Raw genomic sequence first — 16,189 nt, 5'->3', positions numbered from 1 at the left:
CTCTCAGTTCTCAAATACACACACAGCAGTCCAAATGTCTCTCATGTAGAGTATCTCATGGAAATACAGTCCGTTATGGTTTAAGTGAGCTTAAACAGGTGGGTGAAAACTGAATGTGTGTCAGTAGGCTATTACATACATACCTTCCGTCTTAAATGGACAGCATTCCTAATTATCTGTCATAAATGTTAACCAACAAAAGATGTTAAATAAATGTATACTTGTTAAGTACACCTACTGTATCCGAAAAATGAGTTTAATTTATATCTCTACCAAAAAATTACAATTTATTCCAGTTTTTCCAAATTCAATCCTTGATTCAAATTTCTCATAAGCTTCATTGATTTGGTCTAAAGAGAGAAGAATTGATGACTGTTTTTGTTTGAATACTACATATAAAATAGCTACCAAAATAAATGTTGGTAACTGCAGTTTGACTAAAAGTAATGGCTAAAAGTTGACAAAAATGCAATGACTTTTCGTCGACTAAAACTATGAAAGACTCAAATGACTAAAATGTGACTAAGACTATTAAGCATTTTCGTCTCAAGATAAAGACTAAGACTAAATCAGAAATGCCTGCCAAAATTAACACTGGTGTGAACTCGTGAACTATACCTTGGTTGTTACAACCCTGTTGTTTTTTATGTTTTGTGTCCTGATTGCTGCAGCCACATCCAGTGGTACTTGAAAAAAAGGAAGTTGATGAGTTCTGGGCAGAATGTTAGCAAAGATAGTTTGATTGTGTAGTGCAGCAGAGTTTGTGTGTAAAGAGCCAGGGTGTTTATAGAGTGAGAAAACAGAACTGCAGTTAATAATGTGGCCCTGAACTGTGATATGTACTATATGTGTTGTGCTTGCCTCAGAAAGCAATAAGAAAGAGAGGCATCACTATTACTTTTTTTTTAATCATACTTAAGATTATTGATTTGGTATGAATAATACCTTAAATTGTGCTGCTTTTTGGGGAGAGATGTTGTCACCTTGGCTTGGAATTCTAAATTCTATCTGCATTCCTAGTGGTTTTGAGATATTGAGCTTCAAAGTTTTTGCAGATAGATCCTTTTTGTTTTCTAGATAAAAAGCCCCAAAATGTACACATTATATTATTAGAAAAATAATATAATGTAAGTTGTCACAGAATAAGAATTTGTGAATAGCTCAATTTGACAAAAATGTCAGATAAAATCTTATAATTCCAAAGTGACAATGTGCTATGTGCTTTCTAAGCTTTATAATTTTCACTTGGTGAATTATAAAATGGTTAAAAAATCCCATTGAGGAAGACTTGCATTGAGGGAGGAGCGTGTCATACGTAGAGAGCAGAACAGAGTTCACCCTATAGTATATGTAAAGACAAAAGTATAAAACGTAAAGACCACTTGTTTATTTTTGCTATGACTTTATTTTGCAATCTGTTGCATTTCTGGTGACAAACAGGAAATTCTATAAAGATTTTGACAGAGAAATTAACATATTCTCTCTTAGAAATGTATTGCATGAATTTACATGAATTTTGGAATAGATCTTAATGATCAAATCATGTGTGTCTGCCTTCTGGACTGAGAAACGTCTGTCTGATCTTTGTGAACTCTCTTTTGTATTCACAGACCTATCGAGTGGGGCAGTGGAGAGTGGCTCTTGTGGTATGACTACTACAAACAAGGGCAACAAAGCACTGAAGGTATGTTCAGGTGAAGTTTCTAGAAACAAAATGCTTCTTAATTCAAATCAGAAGAAGAAATGTATTAAACCACACAATAAATCACACTGCAAAGAAAGGTAATGGTGACTTTTTATATCACAATTCTTACTTCTTTTCAAAATTGCATGATATAAACGTGCAGTTGCAAGTTATAAAGTCAGAACTGTGAGATGCAGATTAGAAATGGTAAGAAATAGTCTTTATTTCCCTCAGAATTTGACTTTATAACCGGTAATTGTTTTATATCATGTGAGAACCTTTTCTCACCATTGTGAGAATAGAAGTCAGAATTGTGAGATTAAATTGATAATTAAACATTTCCTATTATTGGTAACAGCAAATTCATTAGTAAAATATTCTCAATCCTGTAAAATATATTTTACAACATTGAGAAAGTCAACATACTGCTATGCTTTTAAACTTAAGATTACTATTGTTCTTACCCTTCCTTTTCTCACTTAGAGAGAGAACTTTACTGAACATGTGCTGGATAAGGCTCATCACTGCAGCTTGTTTGATAATAATAATCAAGGAACTTTGCTGCCGTACCATGGGTGCAGCAGGCACAATGATATTACGCAGCGCCTGAAAGTAGTCCCCAGCTAGGAAACTAGTTATGATATAGCTGGGGACTACTTTCAGGTGCTGCATAATATAATTGCGCCTGCTGCACCCATGGTACAGCAGCAAAGTTCCTTGATTATTACGCCGGAACGAGAGTATAATTCCTAGCCATATTGGCGCTAGAAAATCTCAACTTTTCATTTTCCGTCGGTCTTAGTACACGATGTAACTACAGAAGAGTCAAGCTTTAAATAGGAAAAACATCGAAACTCTTAGGTCATTTTTGAGCGAGATGCTAATGGTCTAATCCAATTGAATGATCTATGCTAAACTAAGCTAAAAGTGCTACCGCCAGACCTGGAGATCGGCTGAATGGATTCAAAAACGGTAAAACTCAACTGTTTAACTCTAGGGGAGTTGTAAAATTTCAAAAAAAGTGGAGTGTTCCTTTAAAGATCATTCCAGTTGCCCTCAGTCGTCTCTGGCCTCATATCCCTCTCTTCTCTCTTGATCTCATCCCATGTGTTTCCCTGCAGGTGAAGCGAGAGCCAGGTGAAAATGGCACAAGTCTTACGGATGACGAGCTGGTGTCTATGTCTGTGCGGGAGCTGAATCAGCACTTGCGTGGTCTGTCCAAGGAGGAAATCCTGCAGTTGAAACAGCGGCGGCGCACACTTAAAAACCGTGGCTATGCCGCCAGCTGCCGCGTCAAACGTGTCACCCAAAAGGAGGAGCTGGAGAAACAGAAGGCGGAGCTTCAGCAGGAGGTGGAGAAGCTCGCCTCAGAAAATGCTAGCATGAAGGTGGAGCTTGATGTGCTGCGCTCCAAATATGAGGCTCTCCAGAGTTTTGCCAGAACTGTGGCCCGCAGCCCTGTTGCCGCTGCCAGGGGCCCCATCACATCTGTCATAGGGCCTCTCATACCAGGCAAAGTAGCCGCCACCAGTGTCATCACCATTGTCAAGTCCAAAACAGAAGCACGGTCATAATGCACAAACAGGGAACATTTGTAAGTATATTGGTTAGCGTATTCATCAGGCACAGGGTTACTTAAGTTATATGACGTGATAAAATTCAGCAAGAGCTGCTCTTACCATGCATCTCTGATGTCCAAAGTCTCTCTGATGTCGTTTACAACCCTTGTTGTTAATGAAGAATTGTTATCAACAGGCAGTCATTGTTATGGGCAGTCGTGGCCTAATGGTTAGAGAGTCGGACTCGTAATCCAAAGGTTGCAAGTTCGAGTCTCAGGTCCGGCAGGAATTGTAGGTGGGGGGAGTGAATGTCCAGCGCTCTCTCCACCCTCAATACCATGACTGAGGTGCCCTTGAGCAAGGCACCGATCCCTCAACTGCTCCCCGGGCGCAGCAGCATAAAATGGCTACCCACTGCTCCGGGTGTGTGTTCACGGTGTGTGTGTGTTCACTGCTGTGTGTGTGCATTTTGGATGGGTTAAATGCAGAGCACAAATTCCGAGTATGGGTCACCATACTTGGTCGTATGTCACGTAACTTTCACTTTAAAAAATGTAGTCACCGTCATGTACCAAACCCAAATGACTTGCTCCATGGAACACAAAATTTGTTTCTTGTGCTGCTTTTTTCCACACAGTAGAAAGTATACACTGACTGGCGAGTGTCAATCTCTACAAAAAAATTTAGAATGCACCATAAAAGTATCATAAAAACAGTCACAAAAAGTCACATTGTAACATTTAAACCTCCTGTGATTAAAGACAAAAGAATTTATGCCATTTGTCATCAGTGTTGGGGTAACACATTACAAGTAACAAGAGTAGATTACTTTTTAAAGTAGCTAGTAAAGTAACACATTGCTTTTTAAATTTACAACGAAATATCTGAGTTACTTTTTCAAACTAGTAAAGTAAGTTATTTTGTTTTCCCATTTATTCATTATCACCTCTCCTATCCCCATGTTGAATGCAAGGGCCTTTACAGTTGCCAAAAATATAACTTTTGAGTTTTTTGTTATTAAAAACAAATAAGCAAGCCCAGCCCAGGTGACAAAAAGTAATGTAATTAACACTGTTTTTATGGAGTAATACAATATTGCAATGCATTATTTTTTAAAAGAAACTTTCCGCAACACTGTTTGTCATGGACATCAAACCTGAAGCAGTGCATCTTATGCCACAAAATTTAAATACGTGCATGTGCTAATGGAAGAGAGGGAGAGATTTTTATCCTTTTTGGGGCTGGACAGACATGGCCACTGTATGCCTTCATTGTATGGAAAAGAGCATGGACATTCTGCTAAATCTCCTTTTTGTGTTCCATGGAAGAAATTGTATCAATCCCTTGTGTCAATCCAAACACGTATGACTAACTTGAAATGTCAGTTTTCATTTTCTTGTTTTTGGGTTAACTGTTCCCTTTAGCTCCAACTTGAGTTACCTGTGCTTGATATTGTCCACTGACTGATATACAGATGGGTAAAAGTAAATATATTCACTATTCTATCAGAAATGGCAGTGTTCCCTTAAGACATATGGATCTTGTAATCCACACAAATTCACAAAGCGAGCAAAAATTATTTTCACCTATCAATTTTCTTTCCAGTTAAGTTCAATTCCATTAGTGGAATGATGTTTACAAGTTATATTCTGAGGAATATGACCAGGAGAGGCAATAAACTACTGTATTTATGCATGGGAGAGCAGAGACCCTGTTGAGCTGTCTGGCAGGTGATGTTCATCTTTTGCAGACATGAGAAAGCCTTTTCTTAAAGATATATCGCAGAGAGAGGAGGCATTTACTTGTTTTTAGAAAATATTTGAAGTTGGTAAACCGTGTTGGTAAAACTGATCATTCTAGCTTTGTTCAAAGTCGTAGAGCTGTAGTTTCGTTGTTCTGTGCTTGGTGTGGATGGAAGTTAGTTTTCCCGAAGCGACCCAACACAAGCTTTATTGTTGAATTGTTAGCAAATGCTCTCTGATGTCTTACTCCAGCTACTTTGTTGTTTTTCTTTCATGAATAAGAAAACAGAAAAAAAAAGTTATTTATATGAACAAAAAATAGTTTGATATCAATTTTGCAGTTGTACCAAAAGTGGCTTATTATTGAAGTCTGATTGCTTTTCTAGTAAGTAGGCGCGTGCAGTGGGGTGGCGCGTGGCGTGCTGTGTATGTGGTCAGGTGGCAGTGTTGTTCACTGTGTAAGTGTCCAGCTGTATTCTTTAAATGGATATTATAAAGTAATATAGATGGTGTACAGAAGCCAGTTGTTCAATTGGCTCCTTCCATATCTCTGTAATGAAGATGTCTTGCACTCAGAACATCTGGGATTTGTTGACCGATATAATTTCCAGCTTTACTGCAGCTAACTATAACAAACCCAATGTGACGCTTCATAATGGTGCATAGCCAGTCTGAGGTTCTCTTCCAGCACAGGTGGTTGGGCAAAACACAATTTATCCTTGATGTTTGAGGGCAACAAAAATAGCAAGAGCTGAATTTAAAGTTGTGGTTCTGTTCCAAAACCTAGTGAACTGTCCATTTAAGGCATCATATATGCTCTCCCAACAGGAAGACTGTTGTAAAAGACACCAAATAAGGAAGCATGGCATGGCACAGAACAAGTGACAAACTTACTGAAAAAGAAATGCATCTAGTCTCCAAAGCACTATATAATAAACAGCCAAAACGTTTTGAGCAAAATACACAAGTGAAAAATATAGTAGAATGCGACTTGATTTGATTGTGATGTTAAGGGGAAGGGTTGAAAATCAATGTCAGCTAAACAGGAAAGGTGGATAAACTTATTAAATTTTAACTATAATTATTGCTAAAATGTTTGTATATAAATTAACAAAAGTTGAGGGGTTTTTTTACCCAATACTTGTTTGTGGTTTTTATTTATCGTTAATTAGACGTATTGTTGGTTAAGCTTAGCAACTTTGTAATGTAATTTCAACTCTATTGAAATCAACAGTGAGTACAGTGTTTCGACCTATATAGAATATTTCGGATTAGTCATTTACAGTACAAGGCTCCATTTCAGTTCGGATGCTGCCTACCGTATGTCTACAGACAGCAACGCAGTCCCTCACTGGGGTTTGGAACAGAGCTATAATATTTAAAAAGTTAATTGACTGTCAACCCTGTCATCTTGCTCATGTTCTATATCTGATGGACAGATGTTGTCTGTGGATTCAGAGCAGAACTACATACAGCGCAAAGATGTTTGAAATAAGCTTCATGAGACTCCTCTGTGAAAGTTGATCAGGGTAAGTGAAATGCACTAATGAAATGGGCTCTTCCCTGTTGTTATCTCAGGACACATGTTCAGTGTAATATAAAAATAAAAAGCACCAGAAGTACTTCGACTTGTCGCCCTGATTGAAAATCAGCTGAATGGTTGTGAAGTGAACAGAATATACATAAAATTAATGCATATGACTTGTTCGCTCTACAGTATATTCCAAGTCTTATAAGGCTGAACAATACAATGTCAGTAATTGTTTCTCTGCAAATCATCCCCTTAAACATCAGTTCTAATAAAATGTTTTCACTCATATATGCAATATTATGCGTCATATAATGTCTATCATTATTATTAAATTAAATGTGTAATAAGCAGGATAATGTACAGACAGCAAAATGAACCCCTTAACGGTGATAAAAGGTCTAATCCTGATCACCTGGTGGGGCTTATTTTACAGCAGTGAGCCGTAACACATGGCAAAGTAAGTAAAGACAGCTTTCATTTATGGATGAACTATTCCTATAAGGAGAAATTAACACATTGAAACTGATTCACTGTGACAAGAATGCACTGCCCTCTTACCTCAACTCCGCCTCATATTGTAGATTCAAGGCCAGATTCTGAAAACATTTCTACCCACCATCAGAAAGAGGTTTTGCTACAGTAAAATATGCATCCCATGTTTTCAGCATATAGGTTGTATTCTTTCAGCAGTTTGATGACTGGTCTATTTTTAGAGCTCATTGCTCACATAATGCACTCAACACATCCACCCATGTTGTTTTCTTGTTTTGAAAAGCAGCTTTTTGGAGGTTTTCATCATACTTGTTTCGCACAGCACTTCTCTGTGGTGTTTAATGTAGTTCTTGGATAAGTGCCACACTGTACCCTTATGTGCACATAAATTATTGATATTCTTGACCAATGATGTTTGTGGTAGTTTGTATTTTAGCACTATTGTAAAAGGACTGCTGAGTAGAAAGATATTTCAGTGGGATACAGTCACCCCTGCAAAGCTAAATGTGTGTTTATTAGCTCTGTTCCAACCCTAGTTAGCATGCTAGTGCATCATAGGTGCATTCCTGACTCGAAGGCTGTTTGGCCAAATTCTAAGCCTTTGTTGCATACAGTATATACAATCCCAAAATTATCTTTCAAAACATTCTCCCGAAATTGCAGACATACGTCATTTTTTTTTTCATTCAGTATAGATAAACATAATTCAATTAATTAAAAAAAATGGATGCTTTGCAACATCCTTATGTCAAAATCAGTTATAACTACAGACTCTTGTTCACAAATTGTGAGAAGCACAGATCTGTGCCACTGTATGTCATTTCAGTTCCATTTCCGTTAACATGCCTGTGCAGCTCACTAAGTTTTGGGACAGAGCTATTGTGACTATAGTCATTTAATGGTAGGCTATGCAACAGGCATTGTCATTGTTTTTATGGGTCTTGAATCATTAATGAATCCGATCAAAAAGCAGCTTTTTTTCAGTCAGCACAGTAATGGCAATGCTATCAAGCTTTAGGCTGATAATTCATCACTTTCTTTGTTTGCTGAGCAGGTGACTGTAAAGGGTTTTATATTTGGCACTAAGAGTAGTTCTTTGTCTCAGATTTGTGGGTCAATAAAATAAAGATATGAAATGTGAGTTTATGATTGGTGAACATTGATAGAATATGTTTTGGTTATTTTTATCAATGGGTTGTAATAAGATATATTGCAGTGCTTTGTATGAAACACCGTAACAAAATGGGTGAATTGTAACTATTTATTGATTAAATTGTTGTACTTTTTTGCAATCTAGATACAACACTGTATTCATATTTAATGACTGTGGATTTGAACCATGCAGTTAACCATTTTTCAGATGTGGCTACGTTATTGATTTACTGTTGTACATAATGTATGTTTGTTGAATTACAGCTTCTTTTATTTTGTATATGACTAATAAAAATGTTTTGAGAAAGATCCAGAACTTGAGGGACTCAAATACTTGAAAATATAATGAATATATTTTGAATATATTTCTCTTAAATTGTTAATAACTCTAGAAATTTGTTACCCAGTTTGAGAGATATGTTCCATGGCATCGTTATTGACCCAGTTCGATTCATGTAAAAATAAACCAGTGGGGAAGGCTTATTGCTGTTCATTTTGGTTTTAGGAGACTGCTATCATTTAGATGGCACAATTTCTCTCTCTGTGATCCAAAAAAAGATGTCAGTCGACCTAGTTCAAGCAACCTCTGAGAACATATTTTTGGCCTGACGTGAGTAAAAGACTGGAGTCATGAGGTATGCCTGTCCTAAATTTGGGTTGGTAGCATACAAGGCAATTTTTTCCTCTGTTTAGAAGTGTTCGCTGCCCTAAACACTTCTTTTATCAACACTTTTCTCTCAGCTTTTACACTGAGGGCCTAAAAATGGAATTGCAATAAAATAGGTTCATGCAATTGTCTAAATTAATATGGTTTGATTACATGCATATCAAGGCAGCTACATAACAACACTTAAAATGTAACTTTCTTTTTGTAATTTGATATTTTCAAAATAACTAAAACTGATATTACCATAGCATTACTGTAATCTATATCATGGGGCATCTTGTCACTCCCAGTATTCAAGTTAGTGATTAATCAATAGAGTAATCATTAATCTTTGAGAGACCACTGAAATAGTGGTCTCTTCATTAAATTGGCAATTATTGTAGCTAATATAATTGTAATTATTGTAAAATATCTATTATCTAGTGGTTGACCAGTTCGTGGGACATCAAGACCTCTTCAGAGATATGCTCCCCTCCAGAGGAAAACCCAGACAGCCCCCAGGATGTGAGTAATTTGGCACATGGAGGGGAGAGATGAGCGGATGGGTGATGTAGGACAGCATTCGTCATTCTTACCCACTTCTGCAGCAGGTGCTTGCCCCAGATCTCTCAGCCTGGAGCCAGTGGCACAATTAATGGGGCCCATGCACCATCATCATCGAGACATTCACTCTTCCACATCTCTTATATCTAACAACATAGCATCCTGAAGGAGAAATATAGCATGTTATTGCCTGTGTTAGGAATAGAATACTAGCTCGCTATTTACGTGAGATTCCTTACAAATAGTATGTGAACAGGATTATTTAATATTTAATAATTGCTGCAAATAACAGTGTGCAACATTGTCACATGATGTTCAGTCCAGCTATCATATTAGGGGAATAAAGTTTATTTTGTAATCAACTTTATGTGAAAATTTAGCAGTCAGGCCAAATAATAAAAGGGATGTTTATTAATTTTATTTTCTCTCATGTATTTGCTGTTGGATTGACAAAGCCTTGTCTGAAATGTTAAAATACCCTTTAAAAGTCAGACCATATTAGACTATTTTGGCACCAGTAGAATACAGAATATGCCTTTAAAAACCACTTTGAATGCTTAGCATTGTTAATGTGTTGCTGGCATGTTGTTATATTTTGTTAGCCTGCTATGGGTCATTCTGTAATTTAAGGTACATTTCATTGCCATTGATGATATTACTTATTTGCCTTTATGTCCCTTAAATCTTGCATCCTAATTCAGGTACTTATGCACTAATTGTCAAGGTTCTGTCACTTCGGTCTAGTTTATTCATGGTTTTGTGACGGAGCCCTGACACTCCCTTCTTGTCTTGTTTTCTGGTGAGCGCGCGGCTTCTAGTGTGCTCGAGCCGCGCGCTCTCTCGTGCGTGCTCTATTTCATGTTGGGGCGTGGTGTTTGGATCCCGGCACTCCTGTCTTGTTCAGACTCGGTTCTGGTTTCGTGTCGGGGTTCGGACACTCACGCTCCAGGTTTGTTCTTGCTGTGGGAGCGTGCAATTTCGAGTTCGCTCGGGCCATGCGCTCCTCTGTGTGTGTGTGTTCTGTTCGGGACACGGTTCGGTTTCGACCGCATGCTTTTTCTCTGTGTTGCATGCACCTTGTGTTTTGCCTTGCCTTGCTCTGCCCAGCCTTGTCCTGCCTTGCCAGTCTGTTTTCCCCTACGGGGTGGTGGTGGTGGGTTCGAGTCTCGGGCCGGCAGGAATTGTAGGTGGGGGGAGTGAATGTCCAGTGCTTTCTCCACCCTCAATACCACAACTGAGGTGCCCTTGAGTAAGGCATTGGACCCTCAACTGCTCCCCGGGCGCCGCAGCATAAATGGCTGCCCACTGCTCCGGGTGTGTGTTCATGTGTGTTCACTGCTGTGTGTGTGTGCTCATTGGTTGGGTCAGTACTCCGGCAATTGTCTCAGATCCTGACGTGACGCTGAGCACTTTTCCACGTCAAAGGCCGTCTTTGTAAATATGAACATTGGCGTGGATTTAAGCGTACTCTACGATCAAATCTGAGCGTACGCACACTTTATAAATGAGGCCCCCAGTTGGTTCAACCAAGAACATCAAAATCTCCTAGGATGTGTCAAAACTTAAGTTAGGCCCAGTTTTACTCCAAGCAAATGCAAATGGATGATAACCGACAGCCTATACCATCAGGGAATAGGACATAATCTGAGTGCAGATATGGTCTGATTGAAAAGAGTGGCTTGGCTTTTGGATTTGAGAGATTTCATGAAGTAATAGTAGTCTACCATTGTCCACAGCAGATCAAAGAATCTGAATGAGATGCCTGCACTCATTCAGAATGAGAAGTCTGCAACAATATGATTTGAATAAGTGTACAGGGAAATACAGTACATAGTCCTAGCTGACGCACCATCTCATGCACCATAAACATGTATATCCCCAAAAGTGAGTTCCACTGTGGTTTAATCAGAAATTCAAGCAAATATCCACTTTTACAAGCTGTAAATGAAAACCCTTGTTCACAATTCTACAATGTTAGAGCTGAGCTGTATATGCCGTTCTTTTGAGATGAGAGAATAGAAGTGCTGACAAAAGACATGCTTTCCAGGATACATGAAGGGCATCTTAGGATGAAGAAATGTAAAAAAGATCCAGGGATTCTGTTGGCCTGGAATCAATTCTAACTCAGAGAGAATTGTCAACACATGTGAAGTTTTTCTGAAACATCAAAACGATTGTAGGCAAGATCACTACAGACCTTAAAGGTGCCATAGAATGCATTGATACAGTATTTTAAATTGTTCTCTGATATCTACACAGAAGGTATGTGGCTTAGGTAAGGGCAAAAAATCTCCAGAAACGATTTTACATGTCCATTTACAACCCTAGGATTTCTCCCTAGAATGAAACGGTCTGTTATTGGCTTATTTGGCAGGGTCATGAATAATAATGAGCTCTGCTCTGATTGGCTGTTTCACAGTACGGCTCATCAGCAAGAAGGAAGCACAGGGAGGAAAATATATATTTAAATACTTTTTCTCGCAGTTATATCGTTGGGTAATTATACTGTATATAAAACGCGGGCATCAGGGAGCCGTTATTAATATGCGAGGCATTGAAACTGCTTTTGAACGATCCATCGATCGCGTTATAGTTTCTCTTTCAAGAGACGCGATCACACAAACTATGTTTACATTATGGAGCAACAGTACTTACCACACATTTCACAAGATCAGATGCTTGTCAGTGGTGCTCAGGATCTGTAAGTCATTCGCCAATATCCTCATCTCTCCTTACTGAGAGTGAAATCTTATGTACTGTAACAGGCTACCGATAGCAAGGAGCTAACCTTGTCCCTTTAGTGGCTCATGTTATTTGCTTTCTGTGCCTTTCTGAATACAGACACCAACCCATCCCTGCACTTCACACCCCCTGCACGGCCTGGAACATAAAATTTATTTTGTTATTTTCGCTGTTGTCCGCGCTTGTTTATTTACAATACCTGCAGAGCTTCTGATGGTTCGGCCGGCTTAGAACAAGGGCGGGTTTATGCAAATGTTGGGGGCGTAGTGATCCCGACTGTTGCGTCACAGTCGGTGTTATGTTCTGATTCGCCTGTTTTTCAGTGGTCTTTTTTAATCACGAGATTTACATATGAAGGAGGAAACTATGGTGTTTGAGGCTCACTGTATGTCATTTCCATGTACAGAACTGTTATTATTTAAATATGCCAGGGTAAAGACAGTTTTTCATTCTATGGCACCTTTAATATTCGTGGCAAAAAGTGGGTACTGATCTCTTTCATGTCCATGGAAAATAATACCTGTTGGTAGTGGTTGTTTATTACTTTTCCAGAAATAGCCCTGCTGTCCAACTCCAGAAAGCAAATCAGATCCATATCTACTCTTCTGTGTTATCGAGCAACAGAGCTCTTAATGAGTTGTAAGATAAGAACACTTCCTTACAGAATTGACACAAATCAAGATATGATGCACAACCTGAAGACCAGTGCATCTGCAGTCTTCTTCTTCTTCTGCCATTTCACTGGAAAATGGTAATTCTGTAAAGACAAATGATCCGCATTATACCAAGCTTACATTGTGTGCCTATGAAACAAGCACTACAGACCCGTTTAATGGTCATAGCTCTCATTAATTTCAGAAATTTTGGTCTTAGAGGAAGAAGACTTAAAATTCTGAAACTGCCATACACATTACATAGCATACACACATGTTATATAGCCTACTACAGCTATAGTGATAATAGTAGAATAATAGTAGGGTTTTATTTCAAATGTTATTCTGTGTCCATAATTCATCTGCCTGCCCTACACCAATAGGGTAGAGTGGGGGAAAACGCCCTCTTAAGGACTGTGTAATTATTTTCTGTGAAAGAAAAGTTAAATGTGTTCAGAAAAGATAGCATAGTTTTAGTGACAATGACATAAATTATATAAAAAAAAGTATGAAAATTGTCCAGAGTTTTCATGTAAATTTTTTTACAAACATTATATTTGTACCAAGGGGGTGTTTTACCCCACCTATGGGGCAAAACGGCCTCATGGGTGGGGTAAAATGCCCCCCAGTCTGACAAAGCAATTTGCTTGAAACATTTACAGAAATATCCGAGTACAGGCAGTTTATAATCAATATAATCAGTGAATTACAAAATTATAATAGCCTATTTGAAACATTTTGTTAGCTGATGCTATCTAGCTACCTAATGCTAACTTGGGGTAATTTTTAAATATAAAATCCACATATTTTTTATCTAACCAACTAGTTAAGAATACTTTTGATGGAATAACAAAGGATTTGATGTTCAGAACAGTGTAAGTAATTGCCCATTGCCCCTTGGGGGCGTTTTACCCCTGACTATGTTTGAGAAAAAAAATTATATCATTATGAAAATATAACTATATTTTTATAAAATAACACGTATTCCCTATCTACAGGCCCTACTGTTTTCATGTCATATAGAACGGTGATGTTCTACAAAACGACAAGCTTTAAAAACACTCAAATAAAAAAATTATTGTGATTTTATCTTGTGGTTATTCCACACTACCCTATTCTCTTTTCTGTTTTTGCTGTTCATTTGGGGTGAAATGTCCACTGTTCAACTTACTTATGGACCTTACTTATAGTTTTTCAGAATTTTCTTTTTTTCTTTTTTTTTTGGAAAGGAGAGAAATGGTGGGCAATATGCTCTCCTGGTGCAGTAATGGAGCGTCATCTGCTGGATAAGAACTATGTGTTGCTGCATCATAAATCTCCAGAGGGGCGCTAAAAGCTTCTTATAAGTTTGACCGTGCTGATAAAGGGGTATCAACTTATTTGTGTTAAGTAAATACAAACAATAAATAATAAAACAAATTGAATTTATAACAACAACAACAAAAATATATAATCATCATTGGGGTCCACGCACATGTGGAAAAAAGTGATACATCTGAAATTTATATTTTTCAACTATAATGTGGTTTTTACTGCAAAGTCCATCATGAATCTTCACTGATAGTTAGGCTTTGATGAAACAGGTTACAGCAGCAGGTTACAGTACAGAATTTTTTATTCTTTTAATAGCCTTTGAGCTATTAAAACTGTGCATTTGTGTGAACTTTTGTGTCTAAACTCTAATGTGCCATGTTTTGTAGAAGTGGAACTATAGGTTTACACTTTAATAAATAAATTATCAACTTAAAGATGTACACAGCGTCTGTGTTTTGTACCTTGATAACACAAAACAGCTTTTGGCATACAAAAACAAGCAGATATTGATTGCTGTATTTTCCTTGTGTGTTGTATTAGCCTGTAAAAATAATTATAATACTTATAATTATTAGGCAAGGCAAGTTTATTTATATAGCACATTTCATACACAGTGGTAATTCAAAGTGCTTTACATAAAAGGAAGTGAAATAGTGAAAAAATAATAATCACAGCAATAAAAACAAGCAAATAATCACAACAAATAATAATCACAGCAATAAAAGTCGTGGCCTAATGGTTAGAGAGTCGGACTCGTAATCCAAAGGTTGCGGGTTCGAGTCTCTGGCCGGCAGGAATTGTAGGTGGGGGGAGTGAATGTCCAGCGCTCTCTCCACTCTCAATACCACGACTGAGGTGCCCTTGAGCAAGGCACCAAACCCCCAACTGCTCCCCGGGCGCCGCAGCATAAATGGCTGCCCACTGCTCCGGGTGTGTGTTCACGGTGTGTGTGTGTGTGTGTGTGTGTGTTCACTGCTGTGTGTGTGCACGTTGGATGGGTTAAATGCAGAGCACAAATTCTGAGTATGGGTCACCATACTTGGCTGTATGTCACTTCACAACAATAAAAACAAGGAATTTAAAACAAACATTAAAAATAATTAAATAGTAATACTGAAATTGAATAATTTTTGGCTGTGGGTGCTTCTGACCTGGTGTCAAGTTGTAAGAAACTTTGCTGTCTGGATGAGTGCATAGATGCCAGCAGTTTAGCCCATAAGTGTTTTATTATTCACACCTCAACACTAAATATGTGTATTTATAAAAAAAAATATTATATGATTTCAAAAGAGACAAATAAAACTGCCTCTCCATTTAGGCTAAAATAGATCGTGACTGGCAATTTCAGAAATTAGGCCTATTTCTAGCATTATTGGGGTATATAAAAGTTCACTGAACATATAATAATCCATATTTAACTGATTTCTTTGTAAACTAATTCTATAAATCTATATCGTCAGTGCATCATAGTTAGCCTATTAAAATGAACTGATTATATGCATTTATTTGTTACACATCATCAACTCTGCTTGTCACATGACATGAGAGCTGCTGCGATTATGTAACAGTAATGTCCGCTGCCTGTCACCGCTCATCGTACGAGTCCGTACCATATGACGCCACTTCCCAGGAAACGAATTTACAGATCCTGCTATGGCAAAGGTGCAGACTATGAATGTTAACCCGGGGCTTCGTTTCCCAAAAGCATCGTGCTGGCGTTGCTTCATGAGGCGTAAAGCACGCGAACTAATTAATATCCATGAGCCATGACCAATGACCAATATGATTCGTTCATACCCTAACTTATTGAAGCTCTAACATTACTTTCTGTGCATAGAACTTCTAACACATTGAAAACTGTCTTTCTGCATAGCAAATAACATTTCATTTCATGAGAAAGAAACATCTTTCATGTTGGCAAGCTTTGCTCTTAAAATTGCATTAACCAACTTTCTCTCACTGAGAAAGAAGCTTTGCAGCGTATGTTGGTTTGCTTTCACTTCATTTGCCCAGAAGCACGAACACCTCTTAGCCTTTCAGCAAATGAATTAAGTCCACGGACCAAACGTCATCTTACATCACTAATATTCATGAGTAAGCCTTCACTGTA

The 16,189-nt window shown here is 38.0% G+C and overlaps 1 protein-coding gene across 1 annotated transcript; it reads left to right on the top strand.

The window, feature by feature from the left end:
• Positions 1-1,410: 1,410 nt before the first annotated feature.
• Positions 1,411-3,918, top strand: LOC306859465 (transcription factor MafG-like). Its single transcript, XM_079400498.1, has 2 exons — positions 1,411-1,684; positions 2,806-3,918. Exons 1-2 carry the CDS (start codon positions 1,532-1,534, stop codon positions 3,256-3,258), a joined length of 606 nt encoding a protein of 201 aa, XP_079256624.1. The 5' UTR covers positions 1,411-1,531; the 3' UTR covers positions 3,259-3,918.
• The last annotated feature ends 12,271 nt before the right edge of the window (positions 3,919-16,189 follow it).

Source organism: Barbus barbus, assembly GCF_936440315.1.
Source record: "Barbus barbus genome assembly, chromosome: 3".
NCBI lineage: Eukaryota > Metazoa > Chordata > Actinopteri > Cypriniformes > Cyprinidae > Barbus > Barbus barbus.
This window is presented reverse-complemented; position numbering and strand designations above follow the sequence as displayed.

What these genes read in the sequence shown, in the direction of transcription:
- LOC306859465 (XM_079400498.1), top strand. Translation starts at nt 1,532, where the DNA reads ATGATCAAATCATGTGTGTCTGCCTTCTGGACTGAGAAACGTCTGTCT. An exon ending in AGGGCAACAAAGCACTGAAG is followed by an intron (nt 1,685 to 2,805) that starts GTATGTTCAGGT and finishes GTTTCCCTGCAG; the next exon opens with GTGAAGCGAGAGCCAGGTGA.